General features: G+C 43.5%; 1 protein-coding gene across 2 annotated transcripts in view; it reads left to right on the top strand.

The window, feature by feature from the left end:
• Window positions 1-18443, top strand: part of ADAMTS19 (ADAM metallopeptidase with thrombospondin type 1 motif 19) — a 126349-nt gene that overhangs the window by 95335 nt on the left and 12571 nt on the right. For both annotated transcript variants that reach the window (XM_083702219.1, XM_083702218.1), the window contains exons 17-21: window positions 5921-6078; window positions 8865-9018; window positions 10177-10312; window positions 11476-11680; window positions 12717-12869. In XM_083702219.1, coding sequence (XP_083558345.1) covers window positions 5921-6078; window positions 8865-9018; window positions 10177-10312; window positions 11476-11680; window positions 12717-12869 — 806 coding nt within the window. The remainder of the gene's footprint in view (window positions 1-5920; window positions 6079-8864; window positions 9019-10176; window positions 10313-11475; window positions 11681-12716; window positions 12870-18443) is intronic.

Genomic DNA, 18443 nt, shown 5'->3' with positions numbered 1-18443 from the left:
TTGGTGACCCAGAAATGCTGTAAATAAAATAAACTGCATCCATTCCTTGGAATGTCAGATCTGGTCATAATGACATATACCTTAGTTACATCTTGAATGGGTTAATCTTATGTGCTGTCTGTGGGGCCGCCTTGAAAAGTGTTCTGCAACTTGAGCTGGTCCAGAACGCCGCAGCCAAACTGTTGACCTGGACTAGTTATCAAGAGCATGTGATTTCTCTGTTACAAGAGAAGTGCTGGCTGCCAACTGGGCTTAATTGAAAATGTCGGTTCATAAAGCCCCAAATTAGTGGAGAACAGATTGTGACATAAACCTGAGGTTTGAAGATTTTCAAGAGAGCTCCTCTACTAGCCAGCCAACAGAATTTTCTGGACTGGGTGTGCTTTATAGGGATGGAACTCCTCACTCTACCCAGTAAAACTATTGATAAGAACTTGTCCAGGAACCTGAGTACAAGGCAAAAGGATGTCCCTGAAAAATGCAACGCCAATTCTTTCAGCCTTTTCCTGCTGCAAGCCAGTTGCGTGTCGAGGTCCCCAAGCCACCCCCCAAATAACTCACAACGCACACTTAATTTTTGCTTAAGGTTTTTGGCATAATTTGGGCCACAACTTTATTTAAATACAAAACCGTGAGTGGTTGTTTAGGCATTGGTTAAGACTATCTGTCCCCCCGCCTGGGGACAGAACTGACTTCCGGGCACCACCGAAAGACAGTGCGAGGAAAAGCAAGTCGGGGAGAAATGGAGCTGAGTCACAGACCCTCAATTCTCATCCGCATGCTCCTCAAAGGCTTGCCGGCCCTAGTCCCATTCCAGGGATTGGGCGAAAAGATGGCAAGCCCCAGGATTCCTTTAACAGAATTCCCTTTCCGCAGCAACCATGGGGGGGCAGGCCCAGCCTATCCTAACCCCTCCTCCACCAATTTATAACCAATGCCTAACCACAACCTTACAAGTTGTGATGATTTGCTACGCAATAGGCAAAAACCAAATGGCCCAGCCAATCAGCCAGATGGACAAAATTCCTGTCTGTGCGTGTTATGGAGGGAATGCCTATAGGTGGCATGCCTACGGATTTTCCTCCTCTAAAAACTACGTGTGTGTTATGGTCGGGTGCGTGTTATAGAGCGAAAAATACGGTAATTGCGGAAACGTGCCGTAGAGACTTACTAAATAAAAAGTTTTTTTGAGTTGGCCCACATATGAGACACACACCAATTGCCAGTGGCTCTGACGCCACTGAGAGGCAGTTAGTCCATGCAGCCAGTGACTTTAAACTCATAAGTCTCGATTTATTTTCACTCCACAAGGTAGTACCTTAGAAAAGGTTGGTAGGTTTTTAAACAAGTAAAGCATGACTTTCTCCAGCCTTCCTCAACTTGAGTCCTTAGAGATATTTTGGACTGCGACTTCCAACAACCATGGCCAGCAATCAGGAATGATGGAAAATTGAAGTACAAAACATCTCAAGATCACCAGGTAGGGGGAACTTGCCTTGATGCAGCTGAATTGCATGATGACGGCTTCCAGGATAAAATCAGCTAAGCAGGTACAAAGAGATGACACTGGACTTGTTTCTAGTTACAAGTAGGTAGCCGTGTTGGTCTGCTGTAGTCAATACAAAATAAAAAAATTCCTTCCAGTAGCACCTTAGAGACCAACTAAGTTTGTTATTGGTATGAGCTTTCGTGTGCAAGCAGGTATCTGAAGAAGTGTGCATGCACACAAAAGCTCATACCAATAACAACAAACTTAGCTAGACTTGGTGACAGTGTCCCAGTACGGAATGCAAGACCAGCTAGAATTTTACCTTTCACATAACTGTGTGTAGATTGCTTTGGTTTGATCACATCCAAAAAAATTATTCCCCCCTGGAGTTGAAAAGAACTTGCTTTTACCGTTTTAAAACTGAGGTGTCCCCTTTACAACTTTTTGGATGTAAAGCACATGCCCTTTTTCTTCTTCAAAACCAGAGCATACTTTTAGCAGGCCTCGTTATGCAATTTACAAACTGAAGGGCACAGGAAGATTTTGTGTGCCATTGCCCATTTCCCTGAAATGAAGCTGTTTGCATATATGACCCACCTGTACAAATTGTGAAGGCTTTGAATGTGGACACTGTTTATGTCAAGATAGTATTGGCTTGTCTGCTGTGAGGGAATGAACTTGGCATTGTATAATTCAAGGGTTTGGGTATATGTGATTTTGGGTATATACGGAATCCTTGGAGCTGAATACCCACATGAGGTGCAACTGTCCTGTATCTGATAGGCTAGCTACACTTCCTAAAATATCAGCATTTTGTGCTATGGGGCTTCATTTGGTAATTGTTCAGAAACAAGATGGCTGTGAAACAACCATGCTACTGTACTCCTGTACCAAAGATGTCTGTCCATTGGGTGGAGAAGAATCTACTTTTATTCAGTGGTTAGTTAGAAGACTTTAAAATGTCGAGATATTACATCAGAAAAAGAAACCTCTTAGAACTGTAACATTACTGGATGCTGCAAGGATGTTTTAGGAATTTTGTGCTATTTGGATTCATCGTACTGTGCCTTAGTGGCATGCGTGATTGTTGGATAATGTAGTTGTATTGCCGCCAGTTGATGGTGCTATTGCCATTGTTTCCCATAGAAACATAACAAAACAGTACAAATATGGATAGGACGGCAGTTGATTGCCAGGAATGACTCACGTTAACATACAACTTTATGAAGAGATTTGGGCAAGGACTGAGCAGTTAAGGCACTTTCACATCACGAATGCCAAGCATGGAATTTCAGTGAGAAAGAATGTTTAGGGCAGTCTTGTCCAGAGGATGACATCAAGCCATCAAGTCAAACTTCACATTTCTGATTAAGGGGCCTGAGGCATTCAAGATTCACATTACAGAGAGAGAGAGGGAAAAAATGAAGAATTATATATTGGCAAAGACAAGGTTGCGTATCCCTCAGTTCCTTGAAGTGTATCTGAGTTGACCTCATTAAATACTTTTGGGGATTGATTGGGCCTGGGAGAGGAAAGAGTCGGCCAAAAAAAGTTATTCCTGGCAGGAAAGATCAAATTAATGCTTATTTGCAAAAGCCACAGTTAAAAATGTCTAGAAATGTAAGTGCTAACATTTAGCACTTCGCAAGAATAGATGAGGTATTTGCACACGTACTAACCACACCAACTTAGAAACAAATGAGCACCGTGATCAAAAAGGTTCTTAAGAGCTTTGTGAACTTTCAAATCTTACAGGTTTTTTATCAAGCTCATCATGTTGATGGCCGGAAGGCTGGATGTACTGCTTTGAGCACAAAGGTGATGGAAAACAGACCATGTTAATTGGGATAATTGCTATTTTCCCAAGATATATGGGTGGAAATGGCCATGGAACAAGTTTAATAGTTCTAGTTTTTTCTTCAACTTATCTAGTGGGACAGAACAACTTCCACCTGGTATAGAATTTTGTTTCTGACAGCAGCTATCCACCTGTCTCTGGGAGGCTGACATCAGAGCACAACTATCCCCAGTCTCATAATAATCATTTCCTGTTGCTTGTCCTTTGCTTCTGGGTACATTACTCTGATGCATACGTGACCTCTGTGGCACAGAGCACCCACCAGCTTTGTTCCTATGCTCCAATAATACTCAGGTTAGATTACTGCAGTTCATTGCCCATGGGGCTGCTCTTGAAGACTGTCTAGAAATTAAAGCTAGTGCAAAATTCATCAACCAGACTCATAACAAGGATCCTGTAATCCAAATATATAACACTTATTCTGGCCTGGGTGTGCTGCTTCTGATAAATTTCCAGGTGCAATTCAAAGGGCTGGTTTTGCTCTGTAAATATTTACATAGCTTGGGACCCCTGGACTTTACATTTGAACCTGCATGGCCTGTTAGGTCATCTCCTGTTACTATAAGAGAGAGTACCTTTTCAGTAGTAACCCCCTTCTATAGAATTTCTCCCCAAGGAGGTTTGCCCGGGGCCAACATTGTTATTCTTTCAGCGCCGGACCAAGAATTTCTTCCACTCCTAGGCATTTAATAGTTAACTTTCTCCCCTGTTGCTTGATGTTTTTTGTTAGTTTGACATCCAAATGGTGATCATACTGCCGAAGTTGGGGAAGGATATGTTGAATTGTTGGCAATTAGATGATTAGCTACCAGAACTCCGAATTCAATTTTTGTTCTTTATCAGCCACTTTATACCACAAAGATCTCAAGGTGACTTGTGACAAATACAAAGAGTAAAATATAGAAAAGTAGTAAGAATTAATCACGTACTATGAATTTATCTAATCTATATAATGTTGGATTTATGAAAGTGAACCTTCTAACACCACTTGACAGAGCTGCTATACGGTGTTCACAAACATTCCAACAGCTCAGGGAACCAAGTTTCCAGACAGTTTCCAGCTCAACGTCTGGGAAGGAAGAAAAAGTTGTCAGTTTGCCTGGGACTGATACCTCACACATGTCCTTGGGACAGGAGTAGCTTTGTGGGGCAGGCTGAAGTCCAAGGAGCTAGGGAAGCAAAGGGCCACCGTGCTTGGCCAAAATGAGCAGAGCAGGCCATGGACTAAGAATCAGAAAACTGATGGATGAGTCAGTGGAATGGAAAGAGCTTGAGGGGGAAAGACAAGTCGGAGAGTTTACAAAAGGAAAATCTAAAGAGCAAGGAAGGAATTGGACAGCCAAGGGAGGCAGGCTTGGAACTGCGAGCCAGGGAATTTAATGTGGCTGTGATATCAAGACAGCTTGATAAAGTTATTTTAACTTATGGGAGTTGCATTGAAGGGAAATTATGTTACTTGTGGAAGACAGAAAACAACTGACTTGAGAGGAGAACAAGGACTACTGCCGTTATGTCCACCCCACCTGTCATCCAGTGTGATCTGTTCAACCACTACCACCATTGACCCTTTCATGCTCCACCTTCTTTTCCCATCCTGATGGCCTAGTTGACCACCACAGCTGTAGAGATAACCGTGAGCCCTTCTGTGGGGCATACTTTGGGGCATGCTATTGAAAGATGATCTGGGAGCTCTGGGTTTGCAAAGGCCTCACAGCACAGATTGCAAGTTTGTGATTGGCTTAGCCTAAAAAGCTCCTTCCCTTGATGGAGAGATGTATTAATTGTAGCTTCTGTTGGTGTTTTGTGACCTGATCGTGGTAAGAAGATAATGAGGCACAGGATGAGGTGAATGCAGGAAACTGAGGGTTGTAGCCAACTAACTACTACTCAAAGTAGACCCACTGAAATTAATGGGCATGACTAATTTGGGTCCATTAATGTTAATGGCTTTGCTCTTAGTAGAATACAACCCTGAGTTTTATCATAGATTGGAACAAATAAGCCAACCTTATTCTTCTTGAGGTTTTTTCCCCAAAGCCATCTAAGCTCCTTGCCATCACCACATCTTTTTTAAGTTAGTAATTTCAAAGCTCTATTGTTCAATAGCTTGTGTTCAAAGCACATTTTAAGATCCAGCTACGTTGGCACAGGAAGCTCACAGAGTGCAGTAATGAGATTCTATTGCATCTTCTTAGCTGCTGTTGTAATTAATTTTAAAATACCATGTTCTAGTGCATTCATGTAACACAAACAATGAATCCACAATGTATAGTTTGTACTATCCATATTGCATGAATGTGAACTAAATCCTGCAGCCCTTTATCTCAGCCACTCACTATTTTATTGAACCCTGTCCTAAATATGGAAAGAATTTAGACACATCTAAATATATGGCTTTTATCATTTATCCCAACTGGGAAACAGATAAAATGTTTTCTTGCTGAGATTTCTTTATTATGCTTATTATTCATAAATAGCTTTGTAACTGAACCAGCGTAGAATTTTTTTTTTCTCATAGAACAACTGGAAAATGAACCATTTTCTTCTATACTGTTTCCCAATGTTATCTACAGCTCTCCGAGATGCCGGCAAACAGTCTATTAATAGTGACTGGAAGATAGAACATTCTGGAACATTCAACATTGCTGGTACCACTGTTCATTACGTTAGGAGAGGTCTGTGGGAAAAAATCTCGGCCAAAGGTCCAACCACATCACCTTTGCATTTATTGGTATGGATGACTATTTAAAAACTATTTTATACTATAATAAATCTTAATATACTAGGGATTGATGGATAAGTCTATTTCTGGTCCATATGGATTTCACTTGTATTCATTGGTTAGTCTGTTCCATCCCGTTTCTGAGATAATCTGCAATGGTGATGATGATTTTAAAATCTGCATGAAAATTTGCATTTGACAGTTGTATCCCAGTGTATGCATTTCTAAATGAATTTAATGCTAAAGTGTTCAGTTTTTACACATTTTAGTACATTTTTGAGCTGAGAACAGTACCACAAAATTCAGAGAAATGTTAAATTCAGGGCATAATTATGTAGATTAGGCCGGTTTACTTAAAAAACGAAGACCAAACAAAATTCCCTTCCACCCCTGGTAGGCAAAGACTCACCATTTTTTGCAGTGAAGTATGGCAAGAACCTCTTCAAATGGAGAGATTTGTCAAAGACATACGTATCTACAGTCAGTGTGGGGGTTTCTACATAACCTGGACCATTAACTGAAGAATAAACAAGCTGATATCAATTCAAAATTGCTAGCACAAAGGAGCTGGATCGTTTAGGGACACATTATGGATTATAAAACGTTTCCTTCATAACTGCAGATATGCTCAAACCCTGGCAGTGGATAAAAGCTATTTCTATCTAAGGTAAAGGTAAAGGTACCCCTGCCCGTACGGGCCAGTCTTGACAGACTCTGGGGTTGTGCGCCCATCTCACTCAAGAGGCCAGGGGCCAGCGCTGTCCGGAGACACTTCCGGGTCACGTGGCCAGCGTGACATCGCTGCTCTGGCGAGCCAGAGCCGCACACGGAAACGCCATTTACCTTCCCGCTGGTAAGCGGTCCCTATTTATCTACTTGCACCCGGAGGTGCTTTCGAACTGCTAGGTTGGCAGGCGCTGGGACCGAGCAGCGTTTACCTTCCCGCTGGTAAGTGGTCCCTATTTATCTACTTGCACCCGGAGGTGCTTTCGAACTGCTAGGTTGGCAGGCACTGGGACCGAGCAGCGGGAGCGTACCCCGCCGCAGGGATTCGAACCGCCGACCTTTCGATCGGCAAGTCCTAGGCGCTGAGGCTTTAACCCACAGCGCCACCTGCGCCACCCACAGCGCCACCTATCGCTACCCACCCTATCGCCACCCACCTGCGCCACCCACAGCGCCACCTATCTAGTTGTGCTCAAAGAATTTGCAGAACACATTTGCAAAGAACTATTTCCTCTTGAATAATTCTTCCTTAAATTTTGCTGGAGGGAGCTGATCTTTGCAAGTAATTATTCTTCCTTTCAGTGAAAGTGAGGTGTCCCCCCCCCCCACCGCCCCTGATGTTTGTGCCTATAATCTTGGAATAGGATGGCAACAAGGCAAAGGGGGTTGAGAAAATGAAAAGTGAAGTTTTCATTATGGTGATAATCACTGGCTAAACTGGAAGTAGCTTTCCTTGTAACAACACAATATTGACCAGTATTTGGGTCTAGAAAGAGTGTGTAGCCATGAAGCAAAATTATTCTGTGATTCAAATTTATGATGAAAAATGTATTTCTAAAAATAGAAGCTTACTTGAAGTTTTAAGTCCTTGGGGCAGGAGTTAGCACACTACACTTACACTATATTATTGCAGTTTTAAAATGACTATTGCAGATAGAATCACTATGACTAAAGTTCTCCTGACATCTTAAAGCTGGGTGATCTCCAGTGTTAGTCACACTCAGAGTAGACACATTGAAATCAGTGGACGTATGTCTCTTGATTTCAGTAAGTCTACTCTTTAGTATGGCTTAGCTGGATATTGCCCACTTTTTGCAATGCATACTTTGCTTTTGAGTTGTTGGTTTTAACAATGGATGGTGAGTATATGCAGATAAAGCTCTGTCTTCTCCCAGAAAATTCTGTTGATGACCATGGAAATTATTAAAGGGAAATACCCATTGATCTTAGTCACTGCCTCCTGTTACAGTGATAATGATGATGATGATTAATATCCTGCCCATCTGGCTGGGTTTCCCTAGCCACTCTGGGAGGTTTCCAACAAAATATTAAAATACAATAATCTATTAAACATTAAAAGCTTCCCTAAACAGGGCTGCCTTCAGATGTTTTCTAAAAGTCAGGTGTTTATTTCCTTGACATCTGATAGGAGGGTGTTCCACAGGGCGGACACCATTACCGAGAAGGCCCTCTGTCTGGTTCCCTGTAACCTCACTTTCCGCAGTGAGGGAACTGCCAGAAGGCCCTCGGAGCTGGACCTCAGTGTCCGGGCTGAGGCCATTTAGCGCTTTAAAGGCCGTTTAGCGCTTTAAAGGTCAGCACCAACATTTTGAATCAGGCTGATAACTATTACTTACATGAAATGTTCTGTAAGAATAGCCCTTTTCAGAGGTTGCCTGCACCCACAGGCAAAATTTAGCACTGCATGTATAAACCCTCTGATTTCCCCTATGAGAGTTGCCTCAAATGACTTCTGTGAATGTCAGAATGTCCATCAGATGCAAGCCAGTCCTGCATTTCTTCATATTAACAAATGAAGCCACCTTGTACTGATTGAGACCTTGGATCTGTCTATTCCAGTACTGTTGGTTGTCGCTGCCAATCGCTCTCAAGAGCATCAGGAGAAGGATCTCTTAAGGTGACCGTGATGGGGGATTGAACGTGGAAAAGATGCGTGCAAAGGATTTGCTCTGCCACAGAGCTTTACCTCTCTCCCCTTAAATGTAGAAATATCACCGTTCTCCAATGTGATACCGAGACACCCCAATTTTTTATTCTGTATATTGCAGGTTCTGCTCTTTCAAGATCAGAATTATGGGCTACACTATGAATACACCATTCCTTTGGACCCTCTGCCTGAGAATCAGAGCTCCAAAGGGTCTGAGCCTCTTTTTATGTGGACACACTCAGGTTGGGAGGACTGTGATGCCGTATGCGGAGGAGGTAATAATTCTCTAAAATCTGTAAAACATTCAGTGGGTTGTGTGAAGATATGGTGTTGGTGCTGATGCGCTAGGGCTGCCATTATTGCCATTCGGACAATATCACGTCCTGGAAAGTTCAAAATGTTTTGCTTTTCTTATTGATTTCTCTTTCTTTCCTTTTTTTTTTAAAAAAAAAACTGTTACATGATCCAGGCAGATTTGTTTACTTAGAAATATATTTTTGGAGGGTGTTTTTTAAACTTCACAAAACTGCTAGTTCTTGACCTAAAATTCTAGTTGAAATCCATCTTCTCTAAAACATGCATGGAACTTCGTGAATAAGCATTTGACACTCATTTCTAGGACACAGAATGTTTTTCATGTGTACAGGTAAATGTATAGGTTGCCCCCCCCCTTAATGGAACACTATGCCCAAACCATGGATTAACCCATGCTTTCTGAAGAGAGATTGCAGCTGTTTTGTTCTTCCCAAGGCATTTTAGGTATTTTAGGCATTTCAGCATGGGACAGCAGCTAAAGTCAAGGTTTGGCTTAGAGTGCCATCCATGTCATTCTTTGTGATAACACACACCTCGTTCCCTGTGCCCAGCAGGTCTTTTGGGTTGTGTTTCTCAGAGGACACTGTCTCATGTTGCATGACAGATGCAGTTTTGAAACTGAAGGGGTGGCCAAAAGCAATTTCTGATATGACAAGAGAACCTGCTGTTCAAAAGAAGAAGTGCAGGAAGTGGTTGTTTGGCCAGCGTTTTTAATCAAAGCAGCTGCCTGAGAGACCATTTTTAAAAGAAAAGTGTCAGAGTTTGTCCTGCCCTAAGGTAACAAGAATCCTCAGAACCCCAAGTCGACTCTTCTTCTTAGAGACTTTCTAGAGGGACCCTTACTTGCAAAATCTGAGTCATTGCCAGATTACCAAATAGGCCCCACGCCTTTTCGGGACCCCGCAACAACATCAAAGTAATATTGATTTGATCTTGAAAGAAAATTACAATCTTTCCCTCGCCACTTCCTTATTCCAGCTGGGACCTGCTCCTAACTCAGCCACACGCCAACTTGCTTCAAGGATTGGGCAGGCCAGGGGGCTGCACAGAGCCCGCCCACCTCTCCCTGCGCAAAGCTTTCCTTCAGTTCCAAAAACGTCTCTTTTGTGTCTTACCAGGAGAAAGAAAGACAACAGTATCCTGCACAAAGATCATGAATAAGAATATAAGTTTTGTGGACAGCAAGAAATGCAAATACTTAACGAAACCTGAGCCTCAGCTCCGAAGGTGCAATGAGCAGCCATGCCAGACAAGGTGATAGTGAGTCATTATTTAATGAGTGTTTTAGTTGATGCTTATGCTCAGAAAGCACCCGTTTCTCACCCGGTGGGCGTCCCAGCTGAAATGAAAGAATGCCCCAAGGCATCCGCAATAACTCAAAAGATATCTGAGCTATCCACTCCTTTGGCTCTAATGCCTGGCATATCACCCGCAAATCCAGCCTACTGAGCAATTTTGTGTGGGTCCTGAAGCCCTCCTCCCCGGGCAATGATTTCTGATTTCTTCTTCCTGTTTGCACTCCAAGACCTTCAACAATGGCATCAAACCAGAGGAACTGGCAGAGGAAGGCAGGTGCGGGGGGTGCGGTCGCCCCGGGTGTCATCTTTGAGGGGGGGTGACATCGCCAGATGCTCGCCATGTAGGCGGCAGGCCGCTAGTAACGCTATCACTGTGGGCGACTTGTGGTGCCCTCCCGGACGCTCCCCGTGGGCAGCCAGTTGTGCCCCGCTGATGCTTGTTGTGCGGGCGACAGGTGGCTAGGGACGCTTGCCGTGCGGGCGACTAGTACTGTCCCCACGGGCCGGCTAGCCCCGCCCTGCGTTACTCCGGGAGCTGGGGCAGGTAGCTCGGCCACTGACCAGAGAGAGAAGGGTTCCTTTTACAAAGGTAAAAAGAGCCTTTGTTTTGCTCCCCAGTGCTGCCCAGCAGGGAAAAATGCTGCTGAGTGCATGTGTGTGTTTGTTTGTGCAGATTGCTGGGTTTGTACCTCCTCTGTGTGCTCTCAATGCCACCAACTGTGCTCTTCCAGAGAGTTCCCAGCCCTTTCAGAGCAGTTTTTCAAGGGATGCAATGCAGGGAAGAGGAAGAATCTGCAAAGATCAGCTCCCACCCCCTGCATCTAGTCAGAGCCTCTGCTTGACCTGTGTCTTGCTCCAAAGGAGCCCTTTGTTTGCAGAAGAGTATTCTCGAATCAACCTTTTGGTTCTTAGCTCTGTAAACAGCACTGGATAAAATCATGCAATAGCAGAAAGAAGGTTGTAATTTGAAAGTTAAGATGCCGTTGCCTCAAAATTGAGGGCCGATGACCCTCAAAAAGCACTTGTGTTGCATTTATCACGGAGGTCAATTTAAAATGTGTCTTAAACCTCACTAGAAAATATTTCGAGGAGTAATCATGCTTTGACCTGCCTTTACAGATGGATGATGACAGAATGGACTCCATGCTCAAGGACATGTGGGAAGGGGACGCAGAACAGACAAGTCGCCTGCACTCAGCAGCTTCGAAATGGGACTTTGATCAGAGCCCGTGAGAGAGACTGTCTTGGCCCCAAACCCCCTTCGGCGCAGCGCTGTGAAGGCCAGGACTGCATGACGGTGTGGGAGGCTGGCGTATGGTCCGAGGTGGAGTATATGCATTGTTTTTCTATGCTTTTATTTTCTGTTCATTTATATTACCTACATTTGGGGAGAACACAAAAGTGGAGTTTGTGATTTATCGGTGAATGCTGCAGAATTTGCATATGCAAGTATGAGAACAAAACAACTCCTTATGTCTAATTTGGGCCAGTTATGGATGTATATTTCTCTCACATAGCACATGCTGTGCCCAGTGCTATTTTTGTACAAAAAGAGGTGCTGGAACGCAGCAGGAATGCCTCCTTTGTTTTCTTAAAATGGCAATAGCTCCCACCTGAACTGAGTTCTGGCAAGTTCCAGCTGGAAAAGTGTCCTGGCTATGCCAGTTAAAGCAAAGAACAGATATATCACATCAGCAGTGTCCATTTTCAAGCAAACTGGTCCCCTAAATAGATGAGGCTAGCTAGCCCCATATCCCCCCTCCAAACCTTGGCACTGTAAAGTTGTGCAATGTTCCTATTTGCTCCCTGAGCCCATTAGCTGCATTTATTGTCTGAATCCTTCCACAATATTTTCTTGTATCTGCACTTTGCCCATTCAATTTCATTTTAATGATTGCATTTATTAGGCAGAAGAAAGAGAGAGCTATAGATCTCTGTAGAGATGCAGGTGGCGCTGTGGTGTAAACCACTGAGCCTTGGGCTTGCCTATCGGAAGGTCGGCGGTTCGAATCCCTGCAGCGGGGTGAGCTCCCGTTGCTCTCTCCCAGCTCCTGCCAACCTAGCAGTTCAAAAGCACATCAGAGTGCAAGTAGATAAATAGGTACTGCTCTGGCGGGAAGGTAAACGGCGTTTCCATGCGCTGCTCTGGTTCGCCAGAAGCGGCTTAGTCATGCTGGCCACATGACCCGGAAGCTGTACGCCGGCTCCCTTGGCCAATAAAGCGAGATGAGCGCCGCAACCCCAGAGTTGTTCATAACTAGACTTAACTGTCAAGGGGTCCTTAACCTTTTTATAGATCTCTGTGCAGAATGCCATGATGTGTGTTGTGTGTGCGCATCATTTTATACACCTTTCTACAGTGCTCTGTAAAATGTGGAAAGGGAGTACGCCATCGGACTGTAAGGTGCACCAACCCTCGGAAGAAGTGTGTTTTGTCTACAAGGCCTAGAGAAGCAGAAGACTGTGAAGACTATTCCAAATGCTACGTCTGGAGAATGGGAGACTGGTCTAAGGTACAACATGCTTTGTAATAGCGCTATGATGTTCTATTTACTAGCCATTGTCAAATATTCTACAGTACTTCTCCAGTGAAGGACAAGACCGGTGCAGACTGAACAGAACAATGTGGTAAAGTTGTCACAATGCAGATAATAGATTGGGGGTGGCAAACCTGTGGCCTTTCAGATATGTCGAACTCCATTTCCCATCAGGCCCAGCCCCTCCCCTCTAAAAAAAACAAACCCTCTCCCTCTGGCAGTGTTTTAACTGTGACCTTATAGCCCACCAAAGTCCAGAGTCAGATCCTGAAATTCACTAAGTCTTCTTGACGGACTTCCAAGCTCATCTGCAGCACTGTAAGAAATAGAAACCTGTTGTTATTCAAAGAATGCCGGTTTGCATCGCATGTCGTTTTCTATATGCTCTTTTCTAGAATCTTTATTTGCTTCACTGCTCTTTTATATGTAAAGATTTGCCCTTTTGAAAGTGAGTGAAATTAGGAATTCCCCAGACATAGCCGGAATACTGCAGTGTCTGGGTGGATACGGCTAAAATGTCTGGCGAAATCCAGATTTTCACTTTTTGAAATCTGGCAACCATAGTGAAATCTCCTTGCAGATCACATAACAATTTAAATTGGGTGTGTGTGTGTGTGTGTGTGTGTGTGTGTGTGATTTGCAGGTTTTTAACCAGAAGCATTTTATAGTCACCTTTGCAGTTACACTGCTGTCATTTGTGAACTTGATTAAAGCAACTATCTCGTGCGGCTGTAAGGGAAATGAGCAGACCAGTGTGGATATTCAGCTGAATTGTGTATTTCGCAGTTGTGATTTTCAAAGGTTTCTATCAAAGCAGTATGCATTTTAAATTTCTCGGCAAAGGAATGAGTTCAGCTTTGACATGTTTCCTGTCTTTTTCTCTCCGTGACTAAACTATCCCACCCTCAGACTAGCCAAAGCAACATGATGGTGCAGCTTACATGGTAATACAGCTTCAATTAGAAAAAGAAATTGAAGAGCCATATCCTTGCTCTCTGCTGATTGTCTGTGATACAGAATAATTAGTGCAGCCTTCTATCACCCTCGGTTTTGCTCTTTGGGATTTCCCCCCGCTGGACATTGATAGGAAGCTGTTCTTTTGAGAAATGCCAAGTTCTTGTCAAACGGGTGCTTGAGAAACGCAAATGTCACATGTTGCGACAGGAAGCTTAATCGGATACCATTTGGCTTTCTGTTTAGGGTTTAGCATCCCTTTAACTCTGAACTTAGAGGATTGGTAAAATAAACGACAATGTGAAAAGTAGAGCATAAGACAGTGTTACCAAAGCAAATATATAAAAAATGGATTTTAAAATGCTTCAGAAAAATTAAAGATTATAGGTTTCTATTGTTCAGCGGAACAGAAGACGGATAAAAGGGATGCTAAACTTGTTCCACAAGCTCAATGTATTGTGTCAGGTTCTCTGAAACTTTAGCGTTAGGTCTTTAATAGATGCTAGTAGCAAACAAAGTGGCTCTAAGCGGTAAAGTGCTGGAAACTAACGTCAGTCTGTGTTGTTTGCCTGTCATGGTGATGGCAGTGTGGGATCCAGGGAAAAGCAAAGCAAGCTTTTTTAATTGTCTTGGGTCAGCATTTATTGTAGCAAGTGGCCCTCCGTGGGATACAATTTGCACACAATTCAATGTATAAACCGGATTTTCTTAGGCAAAAGGAGCTTAGTGGTAGAAAGAACTGGAAGGAGCTCAGAGTTAGGATGCTTTTCATATTCATGAGGACAAGTATTGGAGGGCTTTTTAAAACAGAAATAAAAATGGGCATACCAATTTGAGCTGCGTCGACTGGCACCATCATGGAGTTCATCAGTATTCAGTTAAGAGGCTATGCAGAGAGACTAGGAGGCTGGAGGCACTGTGGCCTCTGAGCTTATGTTGACCCTGCCATAATGTTGTATCTCCCCTTGTCCCTAGGGATAGAGGAGAACTGCAGTTTGGTTAGGATTTTAATGCCTTATTTTCATTTTCCGAAACCCAGCTTTCCTTTTAAATTTGCACTTTTCCGACTTTTGCAATCTAGTTGGGCAGCCAAATAGTGTGAAGGAAAGTGCACTCGGCGGCAGAAAGTGTGCAGCAAAATGCATATATTAGGGAAAATAACATAAACCATGCATTATATCCAGTGAAAATCCTTGCAGAAATGTGTATATAAGGCAAAAAAAATTACATAGTGTATATTGGGGGGGGGGATGTGCACTAAAATTCTAATGGAGTATTCGTCATGAAGGCTTTTTGTTTTGTTTTTTTAAATGCAAACTGATGGAGAGGGGGAAATGAGATACAGAGAGAAAAGGAAATGGATAGGTTCGTCCAGCCTGCCTACCTATTGCAGCTGTATGTAACAGATCTCCATGTGCAACTAGCAAGGGTTGAAAATATGATGGCAGTAGCAGTGAGGAGATCCAGTTACCAATCTTGATATGTGAATAGTTTTAGCGATTCGTATCCAAGACTCAAACTGTTGCTGTTTCATCCCCCTTTGTAGCATACAGGTAATGAGTAGCAGAAGGAATTGTTCTTAGAACCTGAAAGCTGACACAGTAGATTGCACTTGGGGAGAAAATGAATCTTTTAGTCTGGTAGCACCCGTGCTTTGGGACTCTCTTCCTTTTAAAATCAGGCAGGCATTTTCGTTCTACTGCTCTCAATGCCTTCCAAAATCTTACTTGTTTCAGCATGCCAACCCAGACGGTAATTTTGTTATACGTGCTTGCTTTTATATCATATTGATTCCCCCCACTATTTTTATTATGTCTACTTGTTTTTTTCAAGTTTGTTGACTTCATCAGAATTTTTTGATAAGCAATGATTGAAACTCCCATTGTACTAGGCGCATTTTGCGACAGGGAATTTCATTAGCGCGAGCTGTTTCTGGGCACAGTACTGTGCCTAAGATTTCAGATTGAAACTGCCACTGCTGGAAGGAAAGGAGTGTCAGAAGCTCGTCCTACTCTCGAGTAGGACGCTGGCAGAGACACATGCCCAACTGGCATGTTCCCTCCCACCTGGTCAATTGTTCGGGAGCTTCAAAAGCTTTCTTCTGCCCAAACATCACAGCGACTGATGCCAACAGACATCGGCACACTTAGGGATCCACAGAGTCTTTGCAACTTGCGTAACAGACCTCAGCAACTCAGCATTTTGGCTAATCTACTTTATTTACATATAAACACACACAGAGCACTGCAACGGCTCCCTCTCTCTCTAGCACCAGACAGCAAAGAGAAAAAGAACAAAGGACAATAGTCCCACTTCACGGAAAACAGTAACACAAACATTCTGTTTCCGTCACTTCCCACTCTGTGGAGTCAAAATATACACCGTCATGTGATAGACAACAATCCCATGACTGCAATCATGGAGCAGGAATTCTAACAAGGAGGACCTTTTTCTACCTCCCCACTTCCAGGTACTCTCTGCAGACTGGAGAAGAGACCCTCTGAAGAATATTAGGGGCGTGGGCAGTGGCAGGACTAGACCATGTGGAAAACATATTTTAGCTGCAGTTCAGTCATTTTCAGCTTTGTATTCTTTTTATTAAAAAGTGCACATAGACATTCAGTTGTTGCGCCCATAACCTGGGTTTAAGGTGCCATTTAGCTCCCAGCTTTCATATATCTGTTCCTAACACTGTTGATAAGTACTATTTTAGTAAGCTGCTGGGAGATTTGTTTATTTATTGAACAGTCTTTATGAAATGTGTTAAACAAATTATTAAAAGGTGACTTGATTTTTTTTCAGAAAAATATATGGCGAATAGCCTGCTATGCTATATACATTTTTTCCAACATAAATAGCTGCAGCCTACTTCTGACCAGGTTTACTCAGGCTGTCTACACATTCCTGTTAACTCTGCACTCAGTGTGCTGCCACCATTGTTTTGGGAAGTACACACAATGTTAGCCACAACCAGGGTGGATTTTATTTAAATCAAATCGATTTAAATCACCAGTCAGCAAGACTTGATTTAAATCATTTTTAAAAAAGAAAGACTCATTCTTGCTGGTATAATCCTAATATTTACAACCAGATGAAGGTTTCATTTTTGGAATAAGAAATTTTCAGAGTAGTTTTTACAGTTATATCAAAAATTACTGATTTGGTTATACAGTGGTGCCCCGCAAGACGGAAAACCCGCTAGACGAAAGGGTTTCCCGGTTTGGAGGCGCTTCGCAAAACAAATTTCCCTATGGGCTTCCTTCGCAAGACGAAAGCCCATAGGGAAATCTCCGGGACAGCGGGGAAGCGCAGCGCGTCTTCCCCATTGTCCTCGGACCTCCTCCGAAGGCTGGCGGTGGGGCGGAGAGACCTCCTCCCGCCGTCAGCCTTCGGAAGGCTGCTCCGAAGGCTGGCGGCGGGAGGAGGTCTCTCCAACCCACCGGCAGCCTTCGGAAGGCTGCTCCGAAGGCGGGCGGAGGGAGGAGGTCTCTCCGCCCCACCGGCAGCCTTCGGAAGGCTGCTCCGAAGGCGGGCGGAGGGAGGAGGTATCTCCGCCCCACCGGCAGCCTTCGGAAGGCTGCTCCGAAGGCGGGCGGAGGGAGGAGGTCTCTCCACCCCACCGGCAGCCTTCAGAAGGCTGCTCCGAAGGCGGGCGGAGGGAGGAGGTCTCTCCACCCCACCGGCAGTCTTCGGAAGGCTGCTCCGAAGGCGGGCGGTGGGGCAGAGAGACCTTCTCCCCGCACCAGCCTTCGGAAGGCTGTCCTGAAGACTTGCTGTTCTGAATGTTGGCGGTGGGGAGGAAAAACCCTCCTCCCACCGCAAGCCCCGAGAACAGAGGAGAAGCGCTGTGCGCCTTCCCCTCTGTTCCCGTACCTGTCCTGAAGGCTTGCGGTGGGGAGAAAAGCCCTTCTCCGCACCGCCAGCCTGGCAAGCGGTCTCCATAGGAACACATTAATTGATTTTTAATGCATTCCTATGGGAAACCTTGCTTCCAAGACTAAAAACTCGCAAGAAGAAAAAACTTGCGGAACGAATTAATTTCGTCTTGCGAGGCACCACTGTACTATTAGAAATAATTATGACATTATTGTGAGGTTTAATAAGTTAACTGTTTATATTTGGACAACTTTTCTGCTGTACTTTGTTGGAAGGAGAAAAATAATCATTTCCTTAATAACAATTTAAACAATTTATTTTACTAAAGCAATAACATATGTATCCATTTTGTTAACTGATGTGATTAAACAGTGGGTTTTTTTTGAAACAAAACTTAGTCTGAGTTTTAGCGCACATGAAAAACTTAAAACAAATCCTTATTTCCTGATGAATAACCTTTGGACTATAATATAACTTAAATAGAAAACTTATCTTTAGAAAGATTTTTCCTCCAAAAGCATTTTATTTTCAAAATCCAATTTAAATTTTAAAAAATCCAGTTTTTTTTTAATCTGATTTTTATCCAACTCATCTCTGTCCTGTGCCTGTCCCATCATTTCTTATGAAAAAAAATGTGTTTTGACACATTTTTCCCCAACCAGCTTCAATCTGAATTGAGATCAAGAATAATCTGGCTGCGTTTGAAATCAGCAATGTGTA

Source organism: Podarcis gaigeae (genome assembly GCF_964106915.1).
Source record: "Podarcis gaigeae genome assembly, chromosome: 11".
Classification (NCBI taxonomy): Eukaryota; Metazoa; Chordata; class Lepidosauria; order Squamata; family Lacertidae; genus Podarcis; species Podarcis gaigeae.
This window is presented reverse-complemented; position numbering and strand designations above follow the sequence as displayed.